Source organism: Rhinolophus ferrumequinum, chromosome 8 (assembly GCF_004115265.2).
Source record: "Rhinolophus ferrumequinum isolate MPI-CBG mRhiFer1 chromosome 8, mRhiFer1_v1.p, whole genome shotgun sequence".
Taxonomy (NCBI): Eukaryota; Metazoa; Chordata; class Mammalia; order Chiroptera; family Rhinolophidae; genus Rhinolophus; species Rhinolophus ferrumequinum.
Window position 1 is genome coordinate 47,281,590 of NC_046291.1, and position 25,313 is coordinate 47,306,902.

Genomic DNA, 25,313 nt, shown 5'->3' on the forward strand with positions numbered 1-25,313 from the left:
TGGTAAATTTTTCATTAGATGACTTGATTGGCAATTGCTGGATATACTTTTCCAAGAGAAACTCCAGTTAAGCCTAAGTAACTGTTGCAGAAGATCGACTTCTACCCATAGTGAATCTTTTACTTTAAACAAGTTCACCTCCATTTTCAAAAAAATTAAACAACTTCTCTCTGAAATCCTTTCCAATTCTAAAATTTTGGGAAGGCCCTAGCATATTTTGAAGACCCAGCAGATGTTTTTCAAGGACTAGTGAGTTTACACACACATTTGTAAGGCCGAGCTATGAGTCACTTACACTGATCAGACAACCCCAGTTTTCAGATATATCATTTCAGTCTAATATTCAGGAGAATTATGAAAATAATTTATAAAATAATAATCTTTTTAAAGTGTATGAGGAGCCTGAAGAGCCTGTTCCAGAAGAAGAGATCCCAGAAGAACCACCTAGCGTAGAGGAGGTTGAGGAGGTGGTGCCACCTAGAGGTACAGCTGCTTTTATGGGTCAGACGTTTAAAAAACAGTGTTCCCAATCTTTCTCAGAATTTGTCTTTATCTAATATTCATCAGTATTCTTTTCTTCCATGATATCAATTATAACCTGAAGGTTAATTATTACTGGCATCTGACGCTTTGTGTTCCTTTCCTACCCACCCCCAACTTTTTCCACTGTAGCTGCAATACAATTAAAGCGAGTGATCTATGTTCGTTGTGTTATTGGTGCTTTCATTTTTTTCTGGCCAACCCCTGTTGTAATACTTTCTCCTAGTTTTCAATCCTTATTTTTTTTCTTCAATATTAAGATGGAGGAAATGTATTTCTGTGGTGTTCAGTTTTTAGAATAATTCTTAGCCAGTTATTCCTGAAGACTATGACAATCTTTTGTATAATTGATATTATGTTTGCTTATAGGATTTCCAAGTAATATCCTTCTCATCTTTAGAATAGATAGATAGATAGATAGATAGATAGATAGATAGATGATAGATATAGATAGATATAGATGTAGATATATAAATATAGATAGATATCGGTATCTATATCTATGTGTATATCTATATATACCATATACATATATATATATATATAAGTATATAGTATGTATATATATATAATTACCATTTAGGTTGCTAATATCTTTTTTAAATAGTCAATGTTTTGTGTTTTTTTGTTTTTTGTTTTTTGGTATATGGGCATTGTTCTGTTACTTGTATGTCATTTTTTTAAAATGTCTATAAAATATCTTTTAAGTGCCTGAAGTGGTTAAGAAAGCAGTACCTGAAGCACCTACACCTGTCCCTAAAAAAGTGGAGGCACCACCAGCTAAAGGTATAGCAATTCCCAATTAATAATACCTTTAAATTCCCATTAGTTTTCTTTTAGAAATAAAAGTGTCTTCTTTCACTGTGTTCTTAGAGTCATTTAAGTGGAAAAGTTATAAAATTGAGTAAGAACTAGTAAAAATATAACTTATTCCATTTCTTTAGCCTTTTTCAGGATGTTAATGGATGAGTGTGTGTGTGAATTATTCTAGGATTTTCTTATTTTTAATAGCTGAGGATTTTAATGGTAATGGTACATTCCTCTATACTTGCACACGTAACAATGGATCCTTCTTCCCCATCTCCCATTCATAGATTTTATTCCATTACATAAAAAATTTTCTTATGTAATTATTAAAATAATTATGCCTATGTATTATTTTATAGGGGGAATATCTGTTCTAATGCTTGGGTAATAACTACTGTAATAACCCTCATGACCCTTTGTAATATTTGGTCTAAGTATTCAAGATTATTACAAAATGTCTACTTCTCATTGCTTTCTAATTAAGTTGATGCTTCAGTAGTGCTCTTAATAGACAAGATTATGCATCCCTGTCACCGTAGACATCTTCAACAGATATAATAGTGCCCAGCAGAATATGGCACTTATGTGAAGACTTAAAAAGGCAAAAATGTCTTTATTAAATTAAAAATAGTAGCAATAAGCCCAACGTGGGTCATTACTGCTATTTTTTAAAAAAAATAGAACTAGCACAGGTTCTTTGTGGACATAGCCTCTTCTAAGGGTATGGTTAGCACAAATGAATGACTTGAGAAAATATATTTATTGCCTGTAAAATTGGTGTCTAATAGTACAGAGTGACTTCTTAGACTTTGGTTATTGTTGGTGTTGTTTCTAATATTTTAATTTCATGTTTATCATTGAGTATTGTCAGCTAACTGTAGCACCTAATATCTTTAAAGTGCCAAAGAAAGTTCCTGAGGAAAAAGTACCTGTTCCTGTTCAGAAAAAAGAGGCACCTCCAGTCAAAGGTACATCTTATTTTTTAAATCTGAAGTTTCTTTAAATCTCTTTTCATTAAAGCTTTTATGTTTTATGTCTCTGTGTCTTGATTGATTTTGATGTCTTTGTCTATGAAAGCTTGCTCTTAACTGTCCTAAATGTTAAAACTATATCTTTAAAGTGCCCGAAGTACAAAAGAAAGTCCCAGAAAAGAAAATCCTAGAAAAGAGAGTCCCTGTGCCCAAAAAAGAAGTCGTTCCCCCAGCTAAAGGTACTTTGAGAAAGATCTTTAATTTTCTTTATTGTTGCATGAAAGGCTTTTTTTCTTTGTTTGTATTTTATATTTTCAATTTACATCTTCATTTCTTCTGTGTTTAAAAAAATATCTTTAAAAAGATGCTCTTTCAGGGAGGACTGTCTTTGAAGAAAAAATATCAGTTGCCTTCCACAAAGAGGAAATGGTACAAGAAACAACACAATTAGGAGTAGTGGAAGCTCTTGAAGGAGAAGAGTTCCACGAAGTTGAAGAATATTTTGAAGAAGAAGAGTTTCATGAAGTAGAAGAATTTATCAAAGTACAAGAACGTAGAGTTGAAGAAGTACACAGAGTTGAAGAAGTTCATAGGGTAATAGAAGTTTTGGAGGCTGAAGAAGTGGAAATATATGAAAAACCCAAAGCTCCACCTAAAGGTATAGGGGATTTTTCAGATATTACAAATTGTTATATCTTGCCCTAACTAACTTTTTTAAAGTACATTTCATGTTCAGTTTGAAACACTAGAAACCCACCTATTTTAAGTTTAAGTCACAAAATGCTTTAAATATGAGTTTAAACTATTTCATACAAAGATTGATACAGAGTAGAGATTAACCACACAGACTATAATTTTAGCAGACAGGATAATAATATTTGATATCTATATCTCAGCAGATCACTTTATGAATTTCTGTATTCTTTTTAAAATTCAACTGAGAATGCTACATGACTGATACAGGTATCAGAAATAACTGACCAGTGTTATCAAGTGAGTGGAAAAGAAACTCCTCAGTTCACTGAGGATTCACATGTTCAGGCAAAATAACTATCACTTTGTTAAAATTTCAGTCAACTCTTCACAAACTAATAATTACTTATCAAAAGATTCCACTATTTATGATATTTTCATTAGAGAAATAACATGAAATAAATGAAATGTTGGTAATACCACCTGCATTCTAGTATATTCTGAGGATAAGACATAACACAAATAATTCTTTCTAATACCACTCCATTTCTTGTGTAAAGTAATAATGTGTATGTAATATGAAGGAATGTGGGTGTGCGCACACTTAGTATACATAGTGAATATACAACATAGGTGAAATATTGCAAAATCAAGTCTTTGTTGGAAGTAGGTGTGGTCTAAATTCAAAAAATATAAACAGATAAAGCATTTTAGATCCCTCACTGTACTAACTTTAATAGTAATGTTCCACAATACCTCAAGAGTTTATTCTAACCCAACACACTAATATCTTCGAAGGGCCTGAGATATCTGAGAAAATCATCCCTCCAAAAAAACCACCCTTTAAAGTTGTTCCTCGAAAAGAGCCACCAGCTAAAGGTATTTTATTGGCAAAAGTTACTTTCCTCATTGTACATACAGTAACACCTTGGTTGTTTTACAAGTTTGCATTCTACTTGATGTTTTTGTTCTGTGTTTTGTGTTTTTGGAATTTCTAAAACAAACTAATATCTATAAAGTGGCTGAGGGTCCAAAGGAAGTTCTACCAAAAAACAAATTCACTGTTGTTATACCTAAAATACTCAAAGCAAATGTCTCTATTAACCGAATAGTGAATCCGCGTTTCTTTTTTGGTACTATTTGAGTACATATCCACTAATGTTCTTATTGATAAATCCATGTTTCCCTATTATTAATTTTAATAACCTAGTAAATATAGATACATAGTAACTATGTGTTTAATGTCCCTGCTTTGTATGTAAACCTCTGGAATTTCACAATAGAACTAAAAAATGATATCTAATGAATAATACATACTAACATCTTTAAAACCAGTGAAACATTTAAGAACGTTATCACAGAGAAAGTAACACTTATTCCACCAAAACAAGCAGAAATAGCACCAGCTGAAGGTGTCTTGTTAATTTTTCTTCTCAAGTTCTAACATGGGAAATTCCCCTGGCTTTCTGTTGTGTTATCTATTGTAAAAAATTCCACTCTCTTTAAGTACTGTAATATATTTGATAAAGTGATGTCTGTATTTTATATTGTTATGTTCTGTGTTTGCATTTCTCTTATACTATGCTTGTTAAAAATCTTTATAAATGTTTAAAAGTAAAAATATTATTACTACTATCTTTAAAGTACCTGAAGTACCCAAGAAAATTGTGGTAGAAGAAAAAGTTCGTGTTCCTGAAGAGCCCAAACTTCCTCCAGCTAAAGGTACCTACCTTTGCCAATTCGCCACTGATATAAAACCCCCTTTTATTCACTTCCAATGGAGAAGACAGAGAGAGATCGGTCTCCTCTCAATGCCACAATATAACTGAATGATGTAAACTTCAATTTAAGCTCCATAACAGAATCTTCCTTCTGGGAACATAGGCATAGTCTTAAAGTTGCTATTGTTCGTATTGGTCTTTTTTTTAAGCAATATTTATAAAATATTGACCCCTCAGCTTCTGTTTCATACATTATTTACTTGGTAAGCCATTGTCAAGTAGCTCTGAAACAAATAAACACGTTCTAAGTTGCAATAGAAAATGATGTTATACCCAAAGGGCTGAGTGTCTCTAACAGGACAAATCAAGAACTCATTGTCAAGGCAATTTAAAGAGATGCAGTGAATGGATGCTTAGTTGACTTAGAATTCGAGAATTTTTTGACATTCTCTTTGTTAGATGCCCCTTTTTGTCTGGATATTTTATACCCAGTTATGACATTCTTAAAAAGCAAAACAATCAAATATCTTTAAAGCACCTGAAGTACCCAAGAAAATTGTTCCAGAAGAAAAGATTCATGAAGCTGTTCCTAAAAAGCCTGAAATTCCACCAGCTAAAGGTATAGACTGATTCTGATCACAACAGAAAGTAGCTCTTTGTTTAGTTATTCATGATTTAAAGTGAATGTGTGTGAGATTAAATCCGTGTATCTTGTTTCTTTATATTCTTAATATCTTACAATTGTCGTATATAGCAATTAATACACTAATATCTTTAAAGTTCCTGAGGTGCCTAAGAAAAGTATTCAAGAAGAAAAATTACCTACAGCTCTTTCTGAAGACATAACAATGCACAGTGAGTGTAGAAAAATTGGTGGTTCTCTTTAGTTTCATTTGTGTTTGTCTTTACAGTTTTTAAAAGTAAATATACTAATATCTTGTAAAACCCTAACACGCCAAAATATTTGGCTAAAATTAAATAATATAAGTGGCTGTTAACCTCGAAGTATATTTCCTTACCAATTTAAGAAATAAATTGTCCTATACTTATAACAATGCCCAATTTTTGAAGTTACTTGTCTTATTGAATTTGTTGTTTTGTCTTATTAATCTGTTAAGTGTACAAATGTCTTCTCCTTTGAAGCAGTTTATTTTCTTAGACTATGAAGTAACTAACTTCATAATAATATTTTAAAGAATCAAAATTCTCCACCATTATTATTTTTTTACTCTTTAAAGCAATTTTTGGAAATATGTTGGTCATATGCTGCTCAAATGACCTTAGATTTGCAAGGCCATTAGAACCCCAAAAGAATTCTCGAGTCATTTTGTTGTTGTTTTTTTGTTTGTTTGTTTTTTGGCTTTCATGCAAAATTATGATTAAATAATTTGAGAGTAAAATAATCTGAATAATAAAATACTCTGAATAGGATATTATTCAATAATCTGAGTAGTAAAAATTCTAGAAGTCAAGATATTCTTCCATTTACTTTAATATAAAAAAATTCCATTTAAACGCATTTTTTTGTCACCCTGTAATTCTAGGTTAAGATAAAAATATTTGATGACTCCTTGCTTTGAATACTCTTTCTATACTTGAGTTTGGTTATCATTATCATCCAGTCCTCCTTTCTAAAAGCTGGAGAAATCTTTATTTTCTTCATTTGCCTTATTTTCTAACTATTTAATACTTTTTATATTAATTTTCTGGTTCCAATCCTTAAATGGTATTCACATTCATATTAAACTATGAAGCCATAAACTAGATATGGTTTCTAGAAAATATAGATAACTAGATTCTTGGAAAGGGTAAGGGCTTACATGAATTTCCAGTGGGGCAAATATAGGAGAATTCTCCATGTGCAACTCAACATTGACCTTGTTCTTTATGAACAAATCCATAAAAACTAAGAGCAATAGGACAATTTTACCAGTATATGTCTGCAGAAAAAGTAGAAGAATCATATAGTCCCTGGTCAGTGAATTCCTCAATTTTATCATTATGATCATAAAAGAAATGCTGAGTCTTACATCATAAAAATGAGAATGGGGCTTTTTCCTAACCAATGTGTTATTGTCACTAATTTTTGTCTATGTATTACTGGCGAGTTGAGTGATGAATGTATATTAAGTATGATGTTTTTCTTACCACTGTTTTTCATCCATTTTGAAATCACCCTCATTGAATAAATACTAATATCTTTAAAGTTTATGAAGTATCTGAAGAATCAGCCCCAGAAGAAAAAGTACCTGTGACTCATCTTCAAAAGACAAAAATCAAACTAGCAAAAGGTATATACACCGATGACCCAGTCTGAAGAAAACTTATTTTTGGCTCATATTAATAGCTCAATATTTACTTCAACATTTATAAATATAACCATACTCATATTTTTTAAGTGCCTGAACCACCCAAGAAAGTTGATCCAGAGGATTATATATATGTGACTATTCCTAAAAAGAAAGAAACACCAGCAACTAAAGGTACATTTCAACATCAAACTTGGATGAATATCTTTGCCTTCAAGACTCAAAAATTGCATGTTATTTAATTTACTGTTTGTACAAATTCTACGTGTAAACCTACTAATATCTTTAAAGAGCCTGATACAACAAGAGTTTTTCCACAGTTGAGGTTACCTGAGGATGTTCCCAAAATTTCAGAGCATCCTCCAGCTAAAGACATAATTCTTAGTTTTTAAAGTCTAAATAAGAAAAGCTTTCTTCTTCAGTCTGTAAAATAAGTTTAGTGTTTTGTGTAGATTCTCACAACCTCTAATGCTAAAATACTAATGTATTTAGAGGACCTAATGTGCCCAAGACAAGGAACTATCTATGACTTGCCCCACCCACAAAGTCCCGCTCAGGAATGTACAAAGATAAACTATTAGAACAAACATTAAATTTTAAAGTTACAATCTCTGTTAATATACCTAACTTTCATAATATGTCATGTCTTCATGTCTCTGCCTTTTTTCAATTAAAACCTACTAATATCTTTGAAGAGTTGAAAGTCTCCAAAGAAGGTGCTCCAGAGGGACCAGCTTCTGCTGCTAGAAGAAAAACACCATCACCAAAAGGTACAAGGCAGAAGAAAGTCGACTTTCTTATCTAATGATTATAGTTGTGCTTAATACATGTAAAAATATTAATATCTTGAAAGCCCCAGACACTACCAAAGAAGTAATTTCAGGGAAATGGGTCCCCCAAAGCAGAAGCTTGACTGAGTATATGTATGTTCCTGAGTCATTTATGAGAAAACAGGTGGAAAAAAAACTTTAACCTATATATGGAAGATGCTTGGGCTATAAAGTTCATCTGTGAGGAATCCAGGGAAAATATGTATAAATATAATGTGCAGATGTGACCCAGACAGATTGTTCAATATGAAATAATAGCTATTACTTTGTCCATAAAATATAAAAATCAGACTAGCTAGAAAAAAAATCTACATGACTTATAACACTTATATCCCCCAAATTAGTTTGAATTGGCTCAACACACCCCCTTTAGTGTAGAATTCAGTGCCTACAAATGACAGAGGTGCTTGGCTGTAGAGCCTCCATGGGGTTGAAATTCCAGAATATAATATAACCACGTATTGGCAGTGTTTTTCTATTAAAATAAACTTACTACCAGAACAAGCATATGAATTTGAACAAACTCATTTCCCATGAGAATTAAATATCATAGAACTATTTTCAGACAGCTATGACTTAAAGAAAAAAAAATTACATTTCATGTGGAGCTGTTCTGTTATGTCATCTCTACCTGAGAGCCTTCTAAAACCAAAGCAGTTAAAATGAAAACCAATTAAAGCTGGAATTCTGCCCTGAATATTTAGTTCTTCTCATTGTCTTTTGTCTTTAAAGAGGCCTACATTTTTCCATTTTGAATATTTTTAGATAAATCAAAAGATGAGAAAGTTTTCAAACACTTAGAATAACAATTTCTTTACAATACCCGTGATATTCTATAATTTAAAGAATATCCAAACCCTATGACAAATTGTTTTCTAAGTCTAGAATTTTTGGGTTGTTCTCCTCTCTCCTATACTTGAAAAACAAACACCTTTTTATCATACGTAAGGTAAAGGTACAAAATGAAGCAAATCCATATAAGGAGATGTTGTGCTCTCTTCAAACTAATAGCTAAAGGTACATTGTTATTTATTTTTTAAAAATCAACTTTTTTCACTTGAAGCTAATTTTCCATAATCTAGTTTTCTATACATCTACCATTCCAAGAAGTACAATTACTAATATTGATAGTGCCGGAGGTGACCAAGAAAACCGTCCCTGGTAATCAAATATTCATACTATTACCAAAGAATTAGTTTTGAGGAGCGGGGAGGTCTCCCAGTCGGGGGCATTCCTGTAGGTGGAGTTATGACTGAAACTCTTCATTGCTCTTCATTACTCTGAAGTACAATGAATTAATATCTTTCAAGTGCCTGAATCACCTCAAGAAGTGGTCCCTGTAAAGGAAACCCCCATGGCTGCTCCCCTTAAAATCGAAACACCTTCCACTAAAGGTATCATTCATTCTATCATTCCTTCCTTCATTTATTTATTAAATACCTATTATGTGCATGGCATTAGTAAACTGGGGAATAATAAACAAATTCAAATAAGACTTGATTCCTATCCTCAAGACTTTATACCTCACCCAATTCTTGAAGGAATCAACTTTGTAGCCGTGAAAATCATTTTGGTTCAGTTAATGTGATTAACGCCTCCACTGAATCCCTAACCTCCAAGTATGATACTAATATCTTCAAAGCACCAGAAGCTGTGAAAGAAGTTGCTCCTGATTTGCGAGTTTCTGACGATGTTCCTGAAGAGCTAGAACCTCTGCCTATGAAAGGTACCTGTCATCTCTGAACAGATACTGAAGAAGAGATTATCTGTCCTCTGCTCTTAAAACTATGTTTTCCTTGTGCTCTTCATAACTGTTAAACATACTAATCTCTTTAAAGCACCTGACAGGCCACAGGAAGTTCCCTTTCAACAGAAAGTATCTGTGCCTATTTGTATCAAAACAGAAAACCCTCTTATTAAAAGTACTCCCTCTAGAGATACATAATGCAGAGTGTCTGCAGTGTCATGGGGACTGCTAGGTGCTAGAGAAGGGTGAATCCTCTTCTCCAGAATCCTACTAACCTGTTAGACCTAGTTGATTGGTGGGACCAGCAGAGAATACACAGGGAGAGAAGAGACTTCCATAAAATCCCATTTGCTAACTTATTGTGGTTACGGTTTCCATTAATCATTTTAACTCTTAAATGTGAAATACTAATATCTTTAAAGTGACGGAAGCTCCTCAAGAAGTTGTTCCTGCACAAAGAGTTCCTTCGAAAAAAAGAGAATCTCCAGCAGTAAAAGGTACAAGTTGCCATGACTTCAAGCTCTAGAAGCAGTAGCTCTTGTAGTCTTGAAAATATGAGGTTGTTTCCAGTGATCTTAACACTAAATGTTAAAATACTAATTTCTTAAAGTGCCTGAAGTGCCTCAAGAAATCCCTGAAAAGAAAATATGTGTGGTTCCTCACAAAAAGCCTGAAGGCCCTCATGATGAAGGTATATGTTGCTGAAAGCTTAGAGATTTGGGAAAATGTCTTTTCCTGTATAAATGTGTTTCCTGTGTGTACTGATTACTGTAACTCCTAAATGTAAAAATATTAATATCTTTAAAGTGCCTGAGGCTCCCAAAGAAGTTGTCCCAGAAAAGAAAATGCATCCTCCCCCAAAGCCTGCAGTTGTATCTGTCAAAGGTACATTCCTGACCTCCCTTCAAGGTGGGATAGGGGAGACCAATAGAAAGAATTACCTTGCTAGATGGCCTTGAAAGTTCTTTTGATGTGTAAATGTAATTCCTGTCTGTGTCAATCCTTGTGACTCAAGTGTAAATTTACTAATATCTTCCAAGTGCCTGAAGCTCCCAAAGAGGTTGTCCCTCAGGAAAAAGTGCGTGTGGTGCCTCCTAAACAACCCGAAGTTCCACCTGTTACAGGTATTTGTCATAGATTTAGGTTTAAGAAGATACAATTTATTGACTCCTGAAGATATTTTGTTCCAGCGGTCTCATAACTCTTGATTATAATTTTACTAATATCTTTTAAGTGCCCAAGGCACCCAAAGAAGTTGTTCCTGAAAAGAAAGCACCTGTGATGCCTCCTAAAAAGGCAGAAGTCCCACCTGTTAAAGGTATTTGTCACTGATCTTAGGTTTTAATGAGGCATTAACTGCTCTGCTCTTGAAAATATTTTGTTCCAGTGGGCTTCGTAATTTCTAAATGTGATTTTACTAATATCTTTTAAGTGCCAGAGGTTTCCAAAGAAGTTGTCTCTGAAAAGAAAGTGCAAGTAGCACCTCCTAAAAAGCCAGAAGTCCCACCAGCCAAAGGTAGTCACCCCCATGTTGTTGTGCTTGATTCTGTCCGTTTGTCTTTACTCTGTCTCACCATCGAAATACTAATATCTTTAAAGTACCCGAGGTGCCAAAATCAGCTGTCTCAGAAAAGAAGGCGCCTGAAGCCATACCTCCCAAACCGGAAAGTCCTCCTCCTGAAGGTAATGTCAAAGCTATATGTACCAGGGAGTAAAATAACAGCCATTGTAGCTAGAAAATCATACATATGAACCCCATTGGATAAAGGTGATATAATTCTAAAGGGAAAAAAATCAGAAGTTATCCAAAATATCTTGGTGTATGATTACATGGTATGGTCATCAATTATTTTCAACTTTTCTAAACACAAATTACCAATATCTTTTAAGTGCCTGAGGTGCCACCGAAGGAAGCCATCCCTGAAAAGAAGGTGCCTGTGGCTCTTCCTAAAAAGCCAGAAGCTCCACCTGCTAAAGGTATGTATCCTTCTCTGTTGTTGGTCACCCGTTTCAGGGGCGGGGACAAGCATGTGTAGTAGAAGTGTCCTGCAGTCTCACAGATTGTATTGCTTGGGTAAAATGTGTTGTCGATATTCCCCCTTTATAGTTTCTAACTAAACCATACTAATATCTTCGAAGTTCCTCAAGCACCTAAAGAAGTTGTCCCTGAAAAGAAAGTGTCTGTGACTGTGCCCAAAAAACCAGAAGCCCCACCAGCTAAAGGTATTTATTCCCACAGCTCTGTTAAGAAGAAAATATACTGTCTTATACTCTTCACAATTATTGTAGCACATGCCTTCACTATTCATAAATACTAAAAATACTAATATCTTTGAAGTGCCCGAAGCTGCTCAAGAAGTTGTCCCAGAAAAGATAACTCCCAAAGCACGGACCAAAAGACCAGAAACCCCGCCTGTCACAGGTACATATTAGCCCGGACTTCGTTTTGCAGAAGAAATAGCTCTTCAATTTTTCAGAATAATTTCAGTCTATTGCTCTACATTAACTTAATTGTAAAACTACTAATATCTTTCAAGTGTCTGATGCTCCCGAAGAAGTCGTCCCAGAAAAGAAAGTTCCCAAGGCACTGCCCAAAAAACCAGAAGCCCCACCACCTGTCACAGGTACATGTCAGCCCTGACCTCATTCTACAAAAGTACTATCTCCTCTGCTGTTGAAAACAGTGTAAGTCCATCACTCTTTATTAACTTAAATATAAAACTACTAATATCTTTCAAGTGCCTGAAGTTGCTCAAGAAGTTGTTCCAGAAATGAAAGTTCCCCGGGCACTGCCAAAAAAACCAGAAGCCCCACCAGTTTCAGGTATTTTTCACACCTGTCCTTATTCTACAGAATAAATAAATAAATAAATACACAAACAAATAAATAAATACCTCTTTGCTCTTAGAAATATGTTTAGTCCATTGATCTCATTAACCTAAGTGTAAAACTACTAATATCTTTTAAGTGCCTGAAGTTCCTCAAGAAATTGTCCTTCTGAAGAAAGTATCAATAGAGACTCCTAAAAAAACAGAAGTCCCACCTGTTACAGGTACTTCTCACTCACATTAGACTTAACAAGATATAACTCTTCGGTTCTTGAAAATATTTTGTTCTAGCAGTGTCATAACTACCAAAGGTAATTTTACTAATATCTTTTAAGTGCCTGAGGCTCTCAAAGAAGTTGTCCCTGAAAAGAAAGTGCGTGTGGTCCCTCCTAAAAAGCCAGAAGTCCCACCTGTTACAGGTATTTGTCACAGATCCTAGGCTCAAGAAGACATAAGCTTCTGCTCTTGGAAATATTTTTAGTCCATTGATCTCGTTAACCTAAGTGTAAAATTACTAATATCTTTTAAGTGCCTGAAGTTCCTCAAGAAATTGTCCCCGAAAAGAAAGCACCGGTGGAGCCTCCTAAAAAGCCACAAGTCCCACCTGTTATAGGTATTTGTCACTCACCTTACACTTAAAAAGATGTAACTCTTCTGCTTCTTGAAAATATTTTGTTCCAGTGGTCTCCTAACTCCAAATGTAATTTTACTAATATCTTTTAAGTGCCCGAGGCTCCCGAAGAAGTTGTCCCTGAAAAGAAAGTGCCTGTGGTACCTCCTAAAAAGCCAGAAGTCCCACCTGTTAAAGGTACTTGTCGATCACCTTAGATTTAAGAAGATATAATTTTTCTGCTCTTGAAAGTATTTTGTTCTAGCAGTTTCGTAACTACTAAAGGTAATTTTACTAATATCTTTTAAGTGCCTGAACCTCCCAAAGAAGTTGTCCCTGAAAAGAAAGTGCTTGTGGCACCTCCTAAAAAGCCAGAGGTCCCACCTGTTAAAGGTATTTGTCACTGATTGTAGGTTTTAATGAGGCATACCTCCTCTGCTCTTGAAATATTTTGTTCCAGTGGTCTTCATAATTTCTAAATATAATTTTACTAATATCTTTTAAGTGCCAGAGGCTCCCAAAGAAGTTGTCCCTGAAAAGAAAGTGCGTGTGGTCCCTCCTAAAAAGCCAGAAGTCCCACCTGTTAAAGGTATTTGTCACAGATCCTAGGCTTAACAAGACATAAGCTTCTGTTCTTGGAAATGATTTTGGTCCATTGATCTCGTTAACCTAAGTGTAAAATTACTAATATCTTTTAAGTGCCTGAAGTTCCTCACGAAATTGTCCCTGAAAAGAAAGCACCAGTGGTCCCCCCTAAAAAACCGGAAGTCCCACCTGTTACAGGTATTTGTCATTCATCTTAGACTTAATAAGATAATAACTCTTCTACTCTTGAAAAGATTTTCTTCCAGTGGCCTCCTAAATCCTAAATGTAATTTTACTAATATCTTTTAAGTACCTGAACCTCCCAAAGAAGTTGTCCCTGAAAAGAAAATGACTGTGGCACCTCCTAAAAAGCCTGAAGTCCCGCCAGCCAAAGGTAGTCACTCCCATGTCACTGTCGTTGATACTGTTTGTTTGTCTTTACTCTGTCTAATCATGAAAATACTAATATCTTTAAAGCACCCGAGGTGCCAAAGGCAGCTATCCCAGAAAAGAAGGTGCCTGAAGCTATACCTCCCAAACCAGAAAGTCCTCCTCCTGAAGGTAATACTGAAACTATCTGAACTAGTATTTTTAAAAAGAAAAACTCTCTTCTTTCTGTTGTAAACATCTTTTTGCAAAAATATTTCACATACTTTAGTCAATTCTAGCGTTGAAATGAGTTTGTGTCTTTAAAGTGTATGAGGAGCCTGAAGAAACTGTCCTGGAAGAGCTTCCACCTGAAGTTGTGGAAGAACCAGAGCCCGCAGCCCCTCCAAAAGGTACTTGGCCAGGTTTTCAGTTGCCTTGGCCAATACTTCACCCTTCTTGCCCTGAAAACTCTGGACATTGTGAGAATTTGTCTTGTTTGTCATTCATCTTCACTGATTCTAAAACATAAATTCTAATATCTTTAGTGACTGTGCCACCTAAGAAACCTGTCCCAGAAAAGAAACCACCAGCGACCATTGCTAAAAAACCTGAACCACCACCAGTGAAAGGTATTTTTCACTGCCACTAACTTCCTACAGAAAAATGTCTGTCTTTAAAATGTTATGTTCCACTGTTCTACTTAATGATTTCCGTATGTCATTGAAACTATGAGCTAAAAACTACTAATATCTTTTAAAGTGCCCAAGGTGCCCAAAGAAGTTGTTCCTGAAAAGAAAGTGCCTCTAGTGGTTCCCAAGAAACCAGAAGTCCCACCTGCTAAAGGTACATGTCGCTGTCCACCATCTGATGGAGGTGGATACAGCCTCCAAGTCTTAAAAAGTGTTTTGTTCTATGTAAATGTGATGAATGTTGACTATCGATTCTTCATAATGTTAAAATACTAATATCTTTAAAGTGCCTGAAGTTCCAAAAGAAGTTGTTCCAGAAAAGAAAGTCTCTGTTCCCAAAAAGCCAGAAGTCCCACCAGCTAAAGGTATATGTCACTAATGAGATGCTGCAGAAAAGTGCACAATCTCAGTCTCAAAAGTCAAGTATTATAGGAAACCCTTTTGTTTGTCAAACCTCTTATATTCACCACTCTTAAAACCTGGTATTCTATATGTTTAGGGTTTAAATGTTTTAATTAACATTCTTGATTAAAAAAAAAAAACTAATGCATCTACTATGAGCAGTGCAAGAGTTTACTGATGTGGATTTGATATTAAGAGGCCTTATTTTCCTCCCTACTGTGTGGATCCAAGAACAGGTCATTGGCCTTATGGTGAATTTTGTTCTTGGATCTTAGGTTATTTGAACTAGATGTGGTATAAATTTCATGTCCTTTCAACTACCCAGAAGTAAAACTAACTAATATCTTTAAAGTGCCAGAGGTGCCAAAGAAACCTGTCTTAGAAGAGAAACCAGCTGTTCCTGTTCCTGAGAAAGTGGTGTCTCCTCCTCCAGAAGGTATATGTAAGATCATAAATGAGTTTCCCACTTGTCACAATTTCTAATTTAAGTCTTGTTCCTCATTTTTTGTTTGTTTTTTCCTAATTGCAGTATTTCTTGGTCATTTTCTGTCCTTTAATTACTTGTCTTCATCGTTCTTAATTAGCTCCAATCTCAAATCTATTTTGGGTCAGTGGCATCCACATAGGGCACCGTAAGCTGTATTCAGCAAAGCTCTCTGATGTACACAGAAAGTAGGAGGGGAGAACTAATGGCTTTGGAAGATATTAAACACCAAAAGGCTTTCCAAGCATTTAAATCAACAGAAACAGAAATCAGTGCAAACTAAGAAAGATTTCATCTTAGCAAAAATAAGAGAAGACATTCGTTGAAACAAGGGAAGAAACCAAGATTATTATTTATTGTGTTTAATGTTTTGTGCATTTTAAAATATTGTTCTATACATTGAATTAAAATTAACTATATCTTTAAAGTATATGAAGAACCCAAGGAAATTGTTCCTGAAGAGGAAGCGCCAGTTCCTGTTGTGGAAGAGGAAGAACCAGAAGCCCCACCAGCAGGTACAAGACAGGACCCACTAAATGGGAAAGTACATCATTTGATTTTTATGTCTATGATGTATCTTCTCTAAGATAAAATGTCAGTCTCTTATCTTTCTACTTGAAATTTGACTTAATTGTCAAGAACAAAAGTCATTTGCACACATAAAACTTTGGTCCTCCAGAATTTTGCAATATGCATAACAAAGAAATCAATGCGATTTTTTTAATTGATTCATTAGTATTAAACTTTCCATTGTAATGATCTGATTCTAAAAGAAATTCCTATCTTTCAAGTACCTGAAGAGCCCAAAAAGATTGTTCCAGAGAAGAAAGTTCCTATCATCAAAAAACCAGAAGCTCCACCTCCTAAAGGTACTTATAGTAAAGTAAATCAATATTTACTTCATTTTTGTGTGCTGTCTAAAATATGACACTTCCCTTATTATGTATTGTGTTGTATTGTGTTTAACTGTTATTTATATGTTATAGTGTTGAACAGACTTGTCAAATTAATATGTCTATATTGCTCGTATAACCGTATATTATTAAATGCTACTAATATCTTTAAAGTACCAGAGATGGCAAAGAAAGTTGTCCCACCGAAGAAAGTCCCAACTGTTAAGAAGCCAGAAACACCCGCAGCTAAAGGTATTCATGTCATCCTTGACATCATAATTTTTTTAAAAAGTATTCTCATCTTAAAGTGGAATCCAATAAGTTGTCTTCATTATTGCATAACTAGGAACAAAAAATGTCCTTATTTTGTTTCAATTAATTTTAATGCTACTCCATTAATTGTAGGTTGTTTATTCTTATCACTTTTAAATGTTTTTAAATACTCTTTTTAAAATAAAACTAATATCTTCAAAGTGCCTGAGGTGCCCAAGAAACTTGTTCCAGTAAAGAAAGAACCTGTGCCTGTTACCAAAAAACCAGAAGTCCTGCCAGAAAAAGGTACTACTATGGAAAAAAAATATATATGTATTTCTCTGAACACTATCTGAGCATTTTAATAATAGTTCTTAGGAAAAAATACTGAAGTATAAGTTTATTCAAAACCACATTTAACAGTAAAAAGAGGAAAATAATTCAGACAAAGAGAGAAAATGAGACCAACAAGCAGAAGGAAAAAATGAATGAGATTCAGATGTGCCATGACATGTTCACATGCGGTAGAAAAGGATGCCCTCTCACTCAATTTGTAAAATAGCTGAATTCAGTATATTTTGTTGAATGTTTACCATTAACAAGACACTGTATTAGGAAAGATAAGATCTGATCCTGTCTTCAAGCAATTTAAGACTGATGAGAAGAAAGAAAGTACAGCATAACTCTAATAGAGACAGAAAGTGATCACACCTACAAAGTGAGTATAAAGGGCTACAGAACCACAGAACATCGAAAGATCAATTTTAGACAGGGGCATTAGGGAAAGTTGTGTGAAAGAAGTATAATTTTAAGTTTTGATGGATTTTTACATTTAGCAATTGAGGAAATGATATTCTAGGCAAAAGGAATATTATATCAGAAGCCACAGAGGTAGAAGAGTCTAGGAAGGTCATAGACTGTCAAATAAGCTTGTAAACTTAGAGCATGGATCAGTCGTGGGGTATCTTGAAAGATAAGTGTGAATATACAGGGAAGGTCATATTTTGGAGTTCTCTGAATGTCAGCATACAGCGTGTACTTTGTTCTTAGGCAATAGGAAGCTTCAAAGGTTTTGACGCAGGTGTATAAATTAATAGGAATTAGGCTTCAGAAAGATAACTGGCAGCAGTCCAAGCTATTGGAAGATGGTGATAATAATAAAGAGCCGTGGCAGTAATTTAAGGTCATTAAGAGTTAGACAAGATCAGTGATGCTAGAAGTGGAAAAAGGAGACTGGATTTGAGGGAGATAGAAATTGAGTTTATTATCAAAGCAGTTGGGGAAATGGAGCCCCAGATGATTGTAAGGGTTGAAGCTAGATGGCTTTGGGGATGGTTCATTGGGTCCCTGAACTGGTATTAGAAAGAAGATAGAGATAGTGAATATATTTTTCACTTTTCAAGTATGGAAGTTGGGACTATGCATCTGGGGCTTAGGAAAGAGATCAGGGCTGGTGATGTAGATCTAGAAGTATCCCCATGGAAATAAGAGTTCAGAGTACCCAAGTGATTGTTCAAAGAATGTGGAGCCAATTATTAAATGCATCAAAGTTAGGCCAGTGGAGAACACCTACATTTAAGGGTACACAGAAGAAGAGAAGCAAATGAAAAAGGCTGAGAAGACTCACTTATAAAATTCAGACGTCCAAAAGGGTGCCATGCTCCAAAACCATTTTCCCCACGAAGTCTTGTAAGATGAAGTTCTTCCCTCTGTATTCTTTGCCTGTTCTTCGCAGAATCTTGCACATCTTCTAAATTCTTAATAGTAAACAAAAATCAATATCTTTAAAGTGCCTGAAGTGCCCAAAGAAGTCATCCCAGAAAAGAAAGTGTCCACTCCTCTCCCTGAAGAGCCAGAAGCTCCACCTGTCCAAGGTACATGGCTGCTCTATAAATCTTGGACAGATGACAGTCATCTTCATCATCTTGCTCTAGTTATAAATGGGTCTTATGTATTTATCTCCTGTCTGTCTTAAGAAGTAAAGTTATTGATATTTTGGGGTCATTTAAAGAATATGTTCTAGAGGGTAACTAAGTTGATAGGTTGCAATTTAGCAGTTGCAGTATTCTATTACAAATATAGTCTAAAATAAAATACTGTGTTTTTTAAGTTGAAGAGTCTCCTGAGGAAATAATATATGAAGAAAAAGCATTCATAACCATTGGTAGAAAAGTGACTCCCCCTATTGAAGGTATATGTATTAAAATATAATTTTTTTGTAAATCTCTTGAAAACTTCTGTTAGAAATACAAAAGTATTTATAGGGTGACACTCCTTCTTGATATCATATACAAAAGTATTCCAGCACATGTTTGATTGCTTCATTTTTCAAATAGTTATTTTTCTTTTGAAGTAGAATTTGAGGCATTAATTTGATTATTCTTAATGGTAATTATAAATACCAAAAGATACAGTTTACTGAAGTAAAAATGGAAGAATTACATTGGATACTCAAATGGTAACCCAATATCAAATTTTAAAAGTCATCTCATTTGCCATCAACGTACATTGAAAAGTAGTTAATTGAAAGTTGAAGTATAAGAAAATAGAAATCTTATCTCTTTTTTCTATATAAGTGAATTTGCATGAATTGTATATTTTCATCTTTGTGACTGTAATCTTTATATCTATGTGAAATTTGTGTGGGTCTTTATGAGGAACCTTATATTACAATCTCACATCCTTTGTCAACATTCTTTAAAGAACGTGAAATTGAAAAGTATATTGAGCCTGAAGAACCTGAACCTGAACCACAGCTAGAAGAAATACCAGTACAAGGTATTCAATTACTTGGACTTACATCTTCATCATCACATTCTTCATCTTCAATTAATTGGACTTACATCTTCATCACCACATTCTTCATCTTCATATATATGTATATATATGTTTTATGTTGTTCTACATGTATAGTAGGTCTCTCCATCTGTACGTAAGATAGTGTTTTAAGTGTACATTCAATTCTTATGTATCCATGTACTTTGTATGTATCCATGTACTTTATCGTATGTCGATGTGGCTTACATGGATGCTTCCTTCGTTGTTTTTATTAGTGCCTTGGCTATATTTCTCATCATCTGTGTACCATGTTGATATTTTTATGTTTTATGTTGGACACTAATACAATGTATCCAAAAAAGCAAACTTTTTACTTCATATATATTTAAATTTCTACTAAATATACTGTATATCCACATACTACGTAATATATACATATACTAACACTCCTGAAATATTCTTTCAAGAACCTGAACCTGAGAAGGTTGTTGAGAAACCGAAATTCAAACCAAAGCCCCCAGCTCCTCCTCCCGCTCCACCTAAGGAAGACGTGAGGGAGAAAGCATTTCAACTTAAAGGTATAAAATGCCACTTCCAAAGTTTTATTAACCTGCTATCCAGTCGTCTGAAAATGGTGCTTGCAAGAAATGAATTACTTTTAAAAGTGTGTGCTTTCAGACATGATCGGGCTTTTTGAATTGCATAGAGACCTGTGCTGCTCTCAGAATGCCTTGTCAGGCCATGCCTGCTGCCTCGAATGTCAGAAAGTGCATCGCTGTTAGCTTCAGCCCAGACATCTGTCCAACTAACTTTCTTAGGCAAAGTGAGGAGAAAGTTTTCTGATTTTGCAGCCTGATTGCTGTGCATATCTTTGGGATCTCATGCATGTGGAATGTACAAGAAAACTTTGCAATTTTTAATGTTACAGTAACAAATTGATACAAAAGCCAAAACGTTGTTCTTAAGGAATTTCATGTGCTTTCAAATATGCTGTAAGTAACATATTATGGCATCCAATAGCTGATATGTGCTCATATACAAAGAAAGTATATGAATGACCTGTCATAGCTTCCCCACTTTTTTTTCTTCTGCAACTTAATTAAAGCCCAATTGTTCTGAGGTTGTCCTCAATATAGCCAAAGCTTTCATGGATACATTTGATATCCAGCATCTCTTCCTATTGTTAAACTTCCCTTCATTCTTTTCCCATTTAGATTTTTCTTTGAATTGATACAATATTACTTAATTTTTAATAACATCTTTAAAAGCTGAAATAAACTGGAAAAAGCTCATTATTCTTTTTTATGTTAATAAAATGTTGTTTTATTGGTGGTGTCATGAAATTTCTCGATCTAAAATTATCTAGATATAATCTTAGGTGAGCACGTGTACGAAGCCAAAATCTAGGAGACTTAGACTTTACTTCTAGTGATTCTTGCTCCTCTACAACCCTCCTGGCCAGTAGGGGGAACTCTCAGCGTTTTAAGTCAGACATGGAAAAACTAAGCACTTCTTAAACAGCTACTGTGTGTTAATTGATACTCCATGAGAACACACACTTAAATACATTCCCCATAATGTAAAGTTTACACTCAAAGGAAAGTTTCTTTTTCCTGGAAAAAACAAAAATTATCTTCCTTCTCAGTCAGACTTTAATTTACTACTCAACTTTAAAGTAAATCTGCAATCTGTTTTCATGGTTTCAATGCTTTTTATATGCTCTTTGGTGGTGGCTGTTCTTGGCTGTTATTAATGCTTTTCAGTTATAAGCAAAGCTTGGTTTTGATTCTTGGAGCAGGTATTTAATAATTTGCTTCAGTTCAGTCTAAATGTACAAATAATAAAAGCAAGATCATATTCTTTAAAGCTGTTCCAAAGAAGAAAGTTCCAGAAAAACCCGAGGTTCCAGAAAAAGTGGAGCTTACACCTCTGAAAGGTATTTCAGTCTGGAAAATGCATTCATATGCAGTATCCCTTTATCTTACTCCTTGCTCTTCTTGCCTTACAGAATGTTCTCTTTAAACAAAGAAAATTTTTTTTTTAATAATCACAGTAGTCTCATTCATTTCTTGTATTTTTTTGTGGCTTTTATGGTTCTAGTTAATGAGTGTTGCTTCCTTTGTCTCTCATCAATTTCATGCATTATATGGATAGATATTGCTTATTTGTGTCTCTTCTACATATGTCTTCTTGCATTAATATCAGGAAAAATCTCAGATTAAAGTGCTGAAAGCTAGTAATAGAAAGCTTTGGAATTTCATCTGTACAACAGTATTTTAGCCAGTGTTATAAGCACTAAAAATAATTCATGTCCTCTTTCTATGTATTAAGATGATTCATAGGGATTTTTCTCATGGCTTTCCTGCAGCTTTCTACTCAGTGACTCCAAGATATTTTTTCAGGTGTACAGATCTTATGTTTTAGAGAAATTTGATTATCACTTCAGGTCACTTTTCAAAATTTATTTATCTTTGAACAGTGTTTCTTGCTACCTAAATTTAGACCCTAAAGAAAAATAAATGAATCATAAAATCTAGAAAACATCTATTTAAAATAAAATTTTAATTTTTTCTAGTAAATATAGTGGGTAACCGCAGATTTCTGTTTAAGTAATCAACACATCCAGACCCAGAAATTGAATCTGCTCTTGATTTGCTCTGGAATTTTGGAAAATCACCCATCTGAATATGCATTTCCTGATTTATAAAATGGAGATTACAAAATAATGTTACTAAAGATATTAACTAATAAAGAATTATTAAAAGCCACTCATAAACATTAAAATGACATGAAATATATTGACTTTAAAAATAATAGCTACAATGGTGTATTCTGCCCCTGAGTCTTAACTTTCAGTAAGATCTTAAAAATAAAATAATACAGAAAAACAAATACACAGATATATTTCCCTATGCCCATTATATAAATAAAAGATATTATGCCATCCTAATTTACGTTAACTAGATGTGTGGTCATCTCTCCAGTCTGATCAACGAAACTAGTATACCTTAAGAATATTGGTACCTCTAAAATAGTATTGAAGGCTAGCACGATTTATAATGGATTAAAAAAATTAACATTTGTGAAATTTTACTTAAAACACTTGACAGAAAAAACTATTTAAAATGAAATATTTACACATTTACCTTTCGTATTTTGAAATTTTGAAGTAAGAGTAATGCAAGGTTATCTTTATCACATTAAAATACTATTTAATGAATTGTAAATATCTTGTTTAAAGCACAAAATGGGAAACTCTATAGAAATATCTAAGAAATTCAGATGGCATATGAGTGAACAAATATATTACGTTACAAATAAACAATGGTTTAAATTAAATTTTAATTGACATCAATAGAGAGGTAAAATGGCTGAATTATCACCAAGTGTTTCTGGGTGTTTTTTTTTCCATTCAAATCCATGAGGGCTATAGCAGTAATAGGAGGCTACTCAAATCATAACAGTATATACTACGACCGATATTCACTAAAGATGCAAGAGGGAATTAATTTAAAATTCCTTTCATCCCTTTTAGTCTACATTCAAGAACATTGTCTTATTCATTAAAAACAAGCTTCGACGCCACGCTTCAAATTCTATAGGTCCATAATTTTAAGTTAGTATTATTTCAAAAAGGAGACCTTAAGAAAGGATACTGCTCTTCTGTTAAGAAAATGAGATATGGCCCTTTCCCAACACCAAGGTCATAAACCAGATCCCTTGGCTTTCTTCTCTTGTCAGTGGAGAAGATTGAATAATGACATTAACACCTACCAATATCATTTTCATGTAATTAGTGGTAGAGGAGACACCGATATAGATTTGCCTCAGTCTACAATTGCAGATTGAGGCAAAGACACTGTCGAGAACCCTGTCTTTGATGAAAGATTCATAAAGTTAATATAGAACAACATCTTCTATACATTCACTTAAGGTGAATATATTTGCCTATAATTAACGCAATCGAATTTCATCACAAGGTTATATGGACTTTTGCAGAGGAAATAACTTGAAGTGTATTGTTTGCTTTTAAGTTCTGTGATATTTGTATGCAACAAAAATTATTGCTTATGCACTGTAGTTAACTAGATTTAAAAGAGACATTTTATTGTTGAAATTTAGTTTTTGTATGAATTCACTTCAAAATTTGAAATCATATTCTTTTAAGTGCCTGGAGGTGAAAAGAAAGTTCGCAAATTACTGCCTGAACCTAAACCTCAACCAAAGGAAGAAGTTGTTCTCAAAAGCGGTATAGTATTTTTCAACCGTTACATCAGATTTAAGTATACAAAAAATAAACCTGAAAGCTTACAAAATATTTCTGTCCTTTGGCTTTCTTTTCATTAGATTCCCTATTTATAAAAATTCATTTGTTGTGGCATTGAAAAATATGGTTATCATTTTCATTCTTTTTAAAATGACAGAAGTTTTGTAAGTGTTCACAGTATTTTAAATTTTACTTAATGGACACGACTAAATCAATAATATTCTAAACTAATTACAATGAAAATAGCTATCATTACCATGATCAAATTATGTAGTAAAATAAAGTAAACCTGTTTAATACTCTAAATTACACCAAACTAAGCCTAAATTCAGTATTCAGTTTTAAACTACGACACAGCATCATCATAACTAACAAATAACATTTTTTAAAAAAACTGAACATTTCTTTTTAGTATTTTATCTGGGTTATCTAGATAAGATAAATAAGATTTTATCTTTCTGCTTATAAGCTATTAAAGAATTAGAACAAGATATTCAAGTGAAGAATCAAGTTCTGACTTTGTCTTCACATTCAATTACTGATCTCTAGGTCACATTTCTTTAGATATGTCCATTTCAGTAAACTTTATACTTATTGAAATACTGCTCATTAAATCACAACATGAATTACGATTAGAACTTGTTGCTATTCAAATTACTCATTTTGTGTTTGGGTCATTACTGCCACATACTTGTCTTTGAATAGACTATGTATATAGATAAAAAGTGATTCGAGTGCTATTTTAAATTAACAGTCTTAGAATAAATTTTAAAAAGAAACATTTTTAGTATAAATGCTAATTTCCCAGTGCACTAGGTCGCATGTTTCTCATTTTCTTCTCTTTGTACATTATTTGTGTTTGTCAAGTATATGCAACATCTTCATTTGTTTGTCTTGGTTTACATATAAACGTTTTTGTCTTTTAAGTTTTAAGAAAGAGATCTGAAGAAGAAGAACCTAAAGTAGAACCTAAAAAAGTAGAAAAAATTAAAAAACCTACAGGTAGGAATCTCAGTAACAATTTGTGAAATTATCTTTTAACAAAATGGACACTTAACAAAAGGTTTATCTTGTAAACATAAGTGGAGTTAAATATAAACATAGCTTCATATTTCATCTGTGTTTTCCATTGTCTACTTTCTGTTGAAATGCTTTCATAGTAATTCTCAAATCCATTCATGTATCTCCCTGCTCTTTATTATTATTACTTTGCCATTTAAGTTCTTTTGGTAGAAATGATTGTGAAATAATCAAGTTGGCTGCAGAATAACTTCTTGGGATGGTGTCAGCAAATGTTTCATACAATTTGGGTGCTTTTAATTGTGTTGATTTTTGTCATTAGCCTATTATCAAAGGGTTTATTTATTAGGAACTATTATGAAAGTAATTTAGAAAGGAAAAGCTAATGAGGTTAGGGGAGAAGTAGAGGGAATAAGGAAAAGAAAAATAAATTAAGGCAGAGTCAAGAAGAGAAATAGAAATTAGCTGATAGAATATAGGGGGTGTTTTTAAAGCTATCAATTGAGCTTTTAAAAATA

General features: G+C 33.7%; 1 protein-coding gene across 1 annotated transcript in view; it reads left to right on the forward strand.

The window, feature by feature from the left end:
* TTN (titin) overlaps positions 1 to 25,313 on the forward strand; it is a 271,719-nt gene that overhangs the window by 132,910 nt on the left and 113,496 nt on the right. Inside the window, exons 146-180 of the mRNA XM_033112268.1 lie at positions 391 to 483; positions 1,249 to 1,326; positions 2,247 to 2,315; positions 2,468 to 2,557; positions 2,695 to 2,976; positions 3,810 to 3,890; positions 4,656 to 4,733; positions 10,659 to 10,742; positions 10,853 to 10,936; positions 11,051 to 11,134; positions 11,218 to 11,301; positions 11,509 to 11,595; positions 11,758 to 11,841; positions 11,957 to 12,040; positions 12,156 to 12,242; positions 12,358 to 12,441; positions 12,587 to 12,670; positions 12,782 to 12,865; positions 12,976 to 13,059; positions 13,171 to 13,254; positions 13,562 to 13,645; positions 13,756 to 13,839; positions 13,952 to 14,035; positions 14,119 to 14,202; positions 14,337 to 14,420; positions 14,556 to 14,639; positions 14,770 to 14,853; positions 14,987 to 15,064; positions 15,454 to 15,537; positions 16,014 to 16,100; positions 16,377 to 16,454; positions 19,976 to 20,086; positions 21,376 to 21,444; positions 23,677 to 23,757; positions 24,703 to 24,777. Of these exons, the coding sequence (XP_032968159.1) occupies positions 391 to 483; positions 1,249 to 1,326; positions 2,247 to 2,315; positions 2,468 to 2,557; positions 2,695 to 2,976; positions 3,810 to 3,890; positions 4,656 to 4,733; positions 10,659 to 10,742; positions 10,853 to 10,936; positions 11,051 to 11,134; positions 11,218 to 11,301; positions 11,509 to 11,595; positions 11,758 to 11,841; positions 11,957 to 12,040; positions 12,156 to 12,242; positions 12,358 to 12,441; positions 12,587 to 12,670; positions 12,782 to 12,865; positions 12,976 to 13,059; positions 13,171 to 13,254; positions 13,562 to 13,645; positions 13,756 to 13,839; positions 13,952 to 14,035; positions 14,119 to 14,202; positions 14,337 to 14,420; positions 14,556 to 14,639; positions 14,770 to 14,853; positions 14,987 to 15,064; positions 15,454 to 15,537; positions 16,014 to 16,100; positions 16,377 to 16,454; positions 19,976 to 20,086; positions 21,376 to 21,444; positions 23,677 to 23,757; positions 24,703 to 24,777 (3,120 nt within the window). The remainder of the gene's footprint in view (positions 1 to 390; positions 484 to 1,248; positions 1,327 to 2,246; positions 2,316 to 2,467; positions 2,558 to 2,694; positions 2,977 to 3,809; positions 3,891 to 4,655; positions 4,734 to 10,658; positions 10,743 to 10,852; positions 10,937 to 11,050; positions 11,135 to 11,217; positions 11,302 to 11,508; positions 11,596 to 11,757; positions 11,842 to 11,956; positions 12,041 to 12,155; positions 12,243 to 12,357; positions 12,442 to 12,586; positions 12,671 to 12,781; positions 12,866 to 12,975; positions 13,060 to 13,170; positions 13,255 to 13,561; positions 13,646 to 13,755; positions 13,840 to 13,951; positions 14,036 to 14,118; positions 14,203 to 14,336; positions 14,421 to 14,555; positions 14,640 to 14,769; positions 14,854 to 14,986; positions 15,065 to 15,453; positions 15,538 to 16,013; positions 16,101 to 16,376; positions 16,455 to 19,975; positions 20,087 to 21,375; positions 21,445 to 23,676; positions 23,758 to 24,702; positions 24,778 to 25,313) is intronic.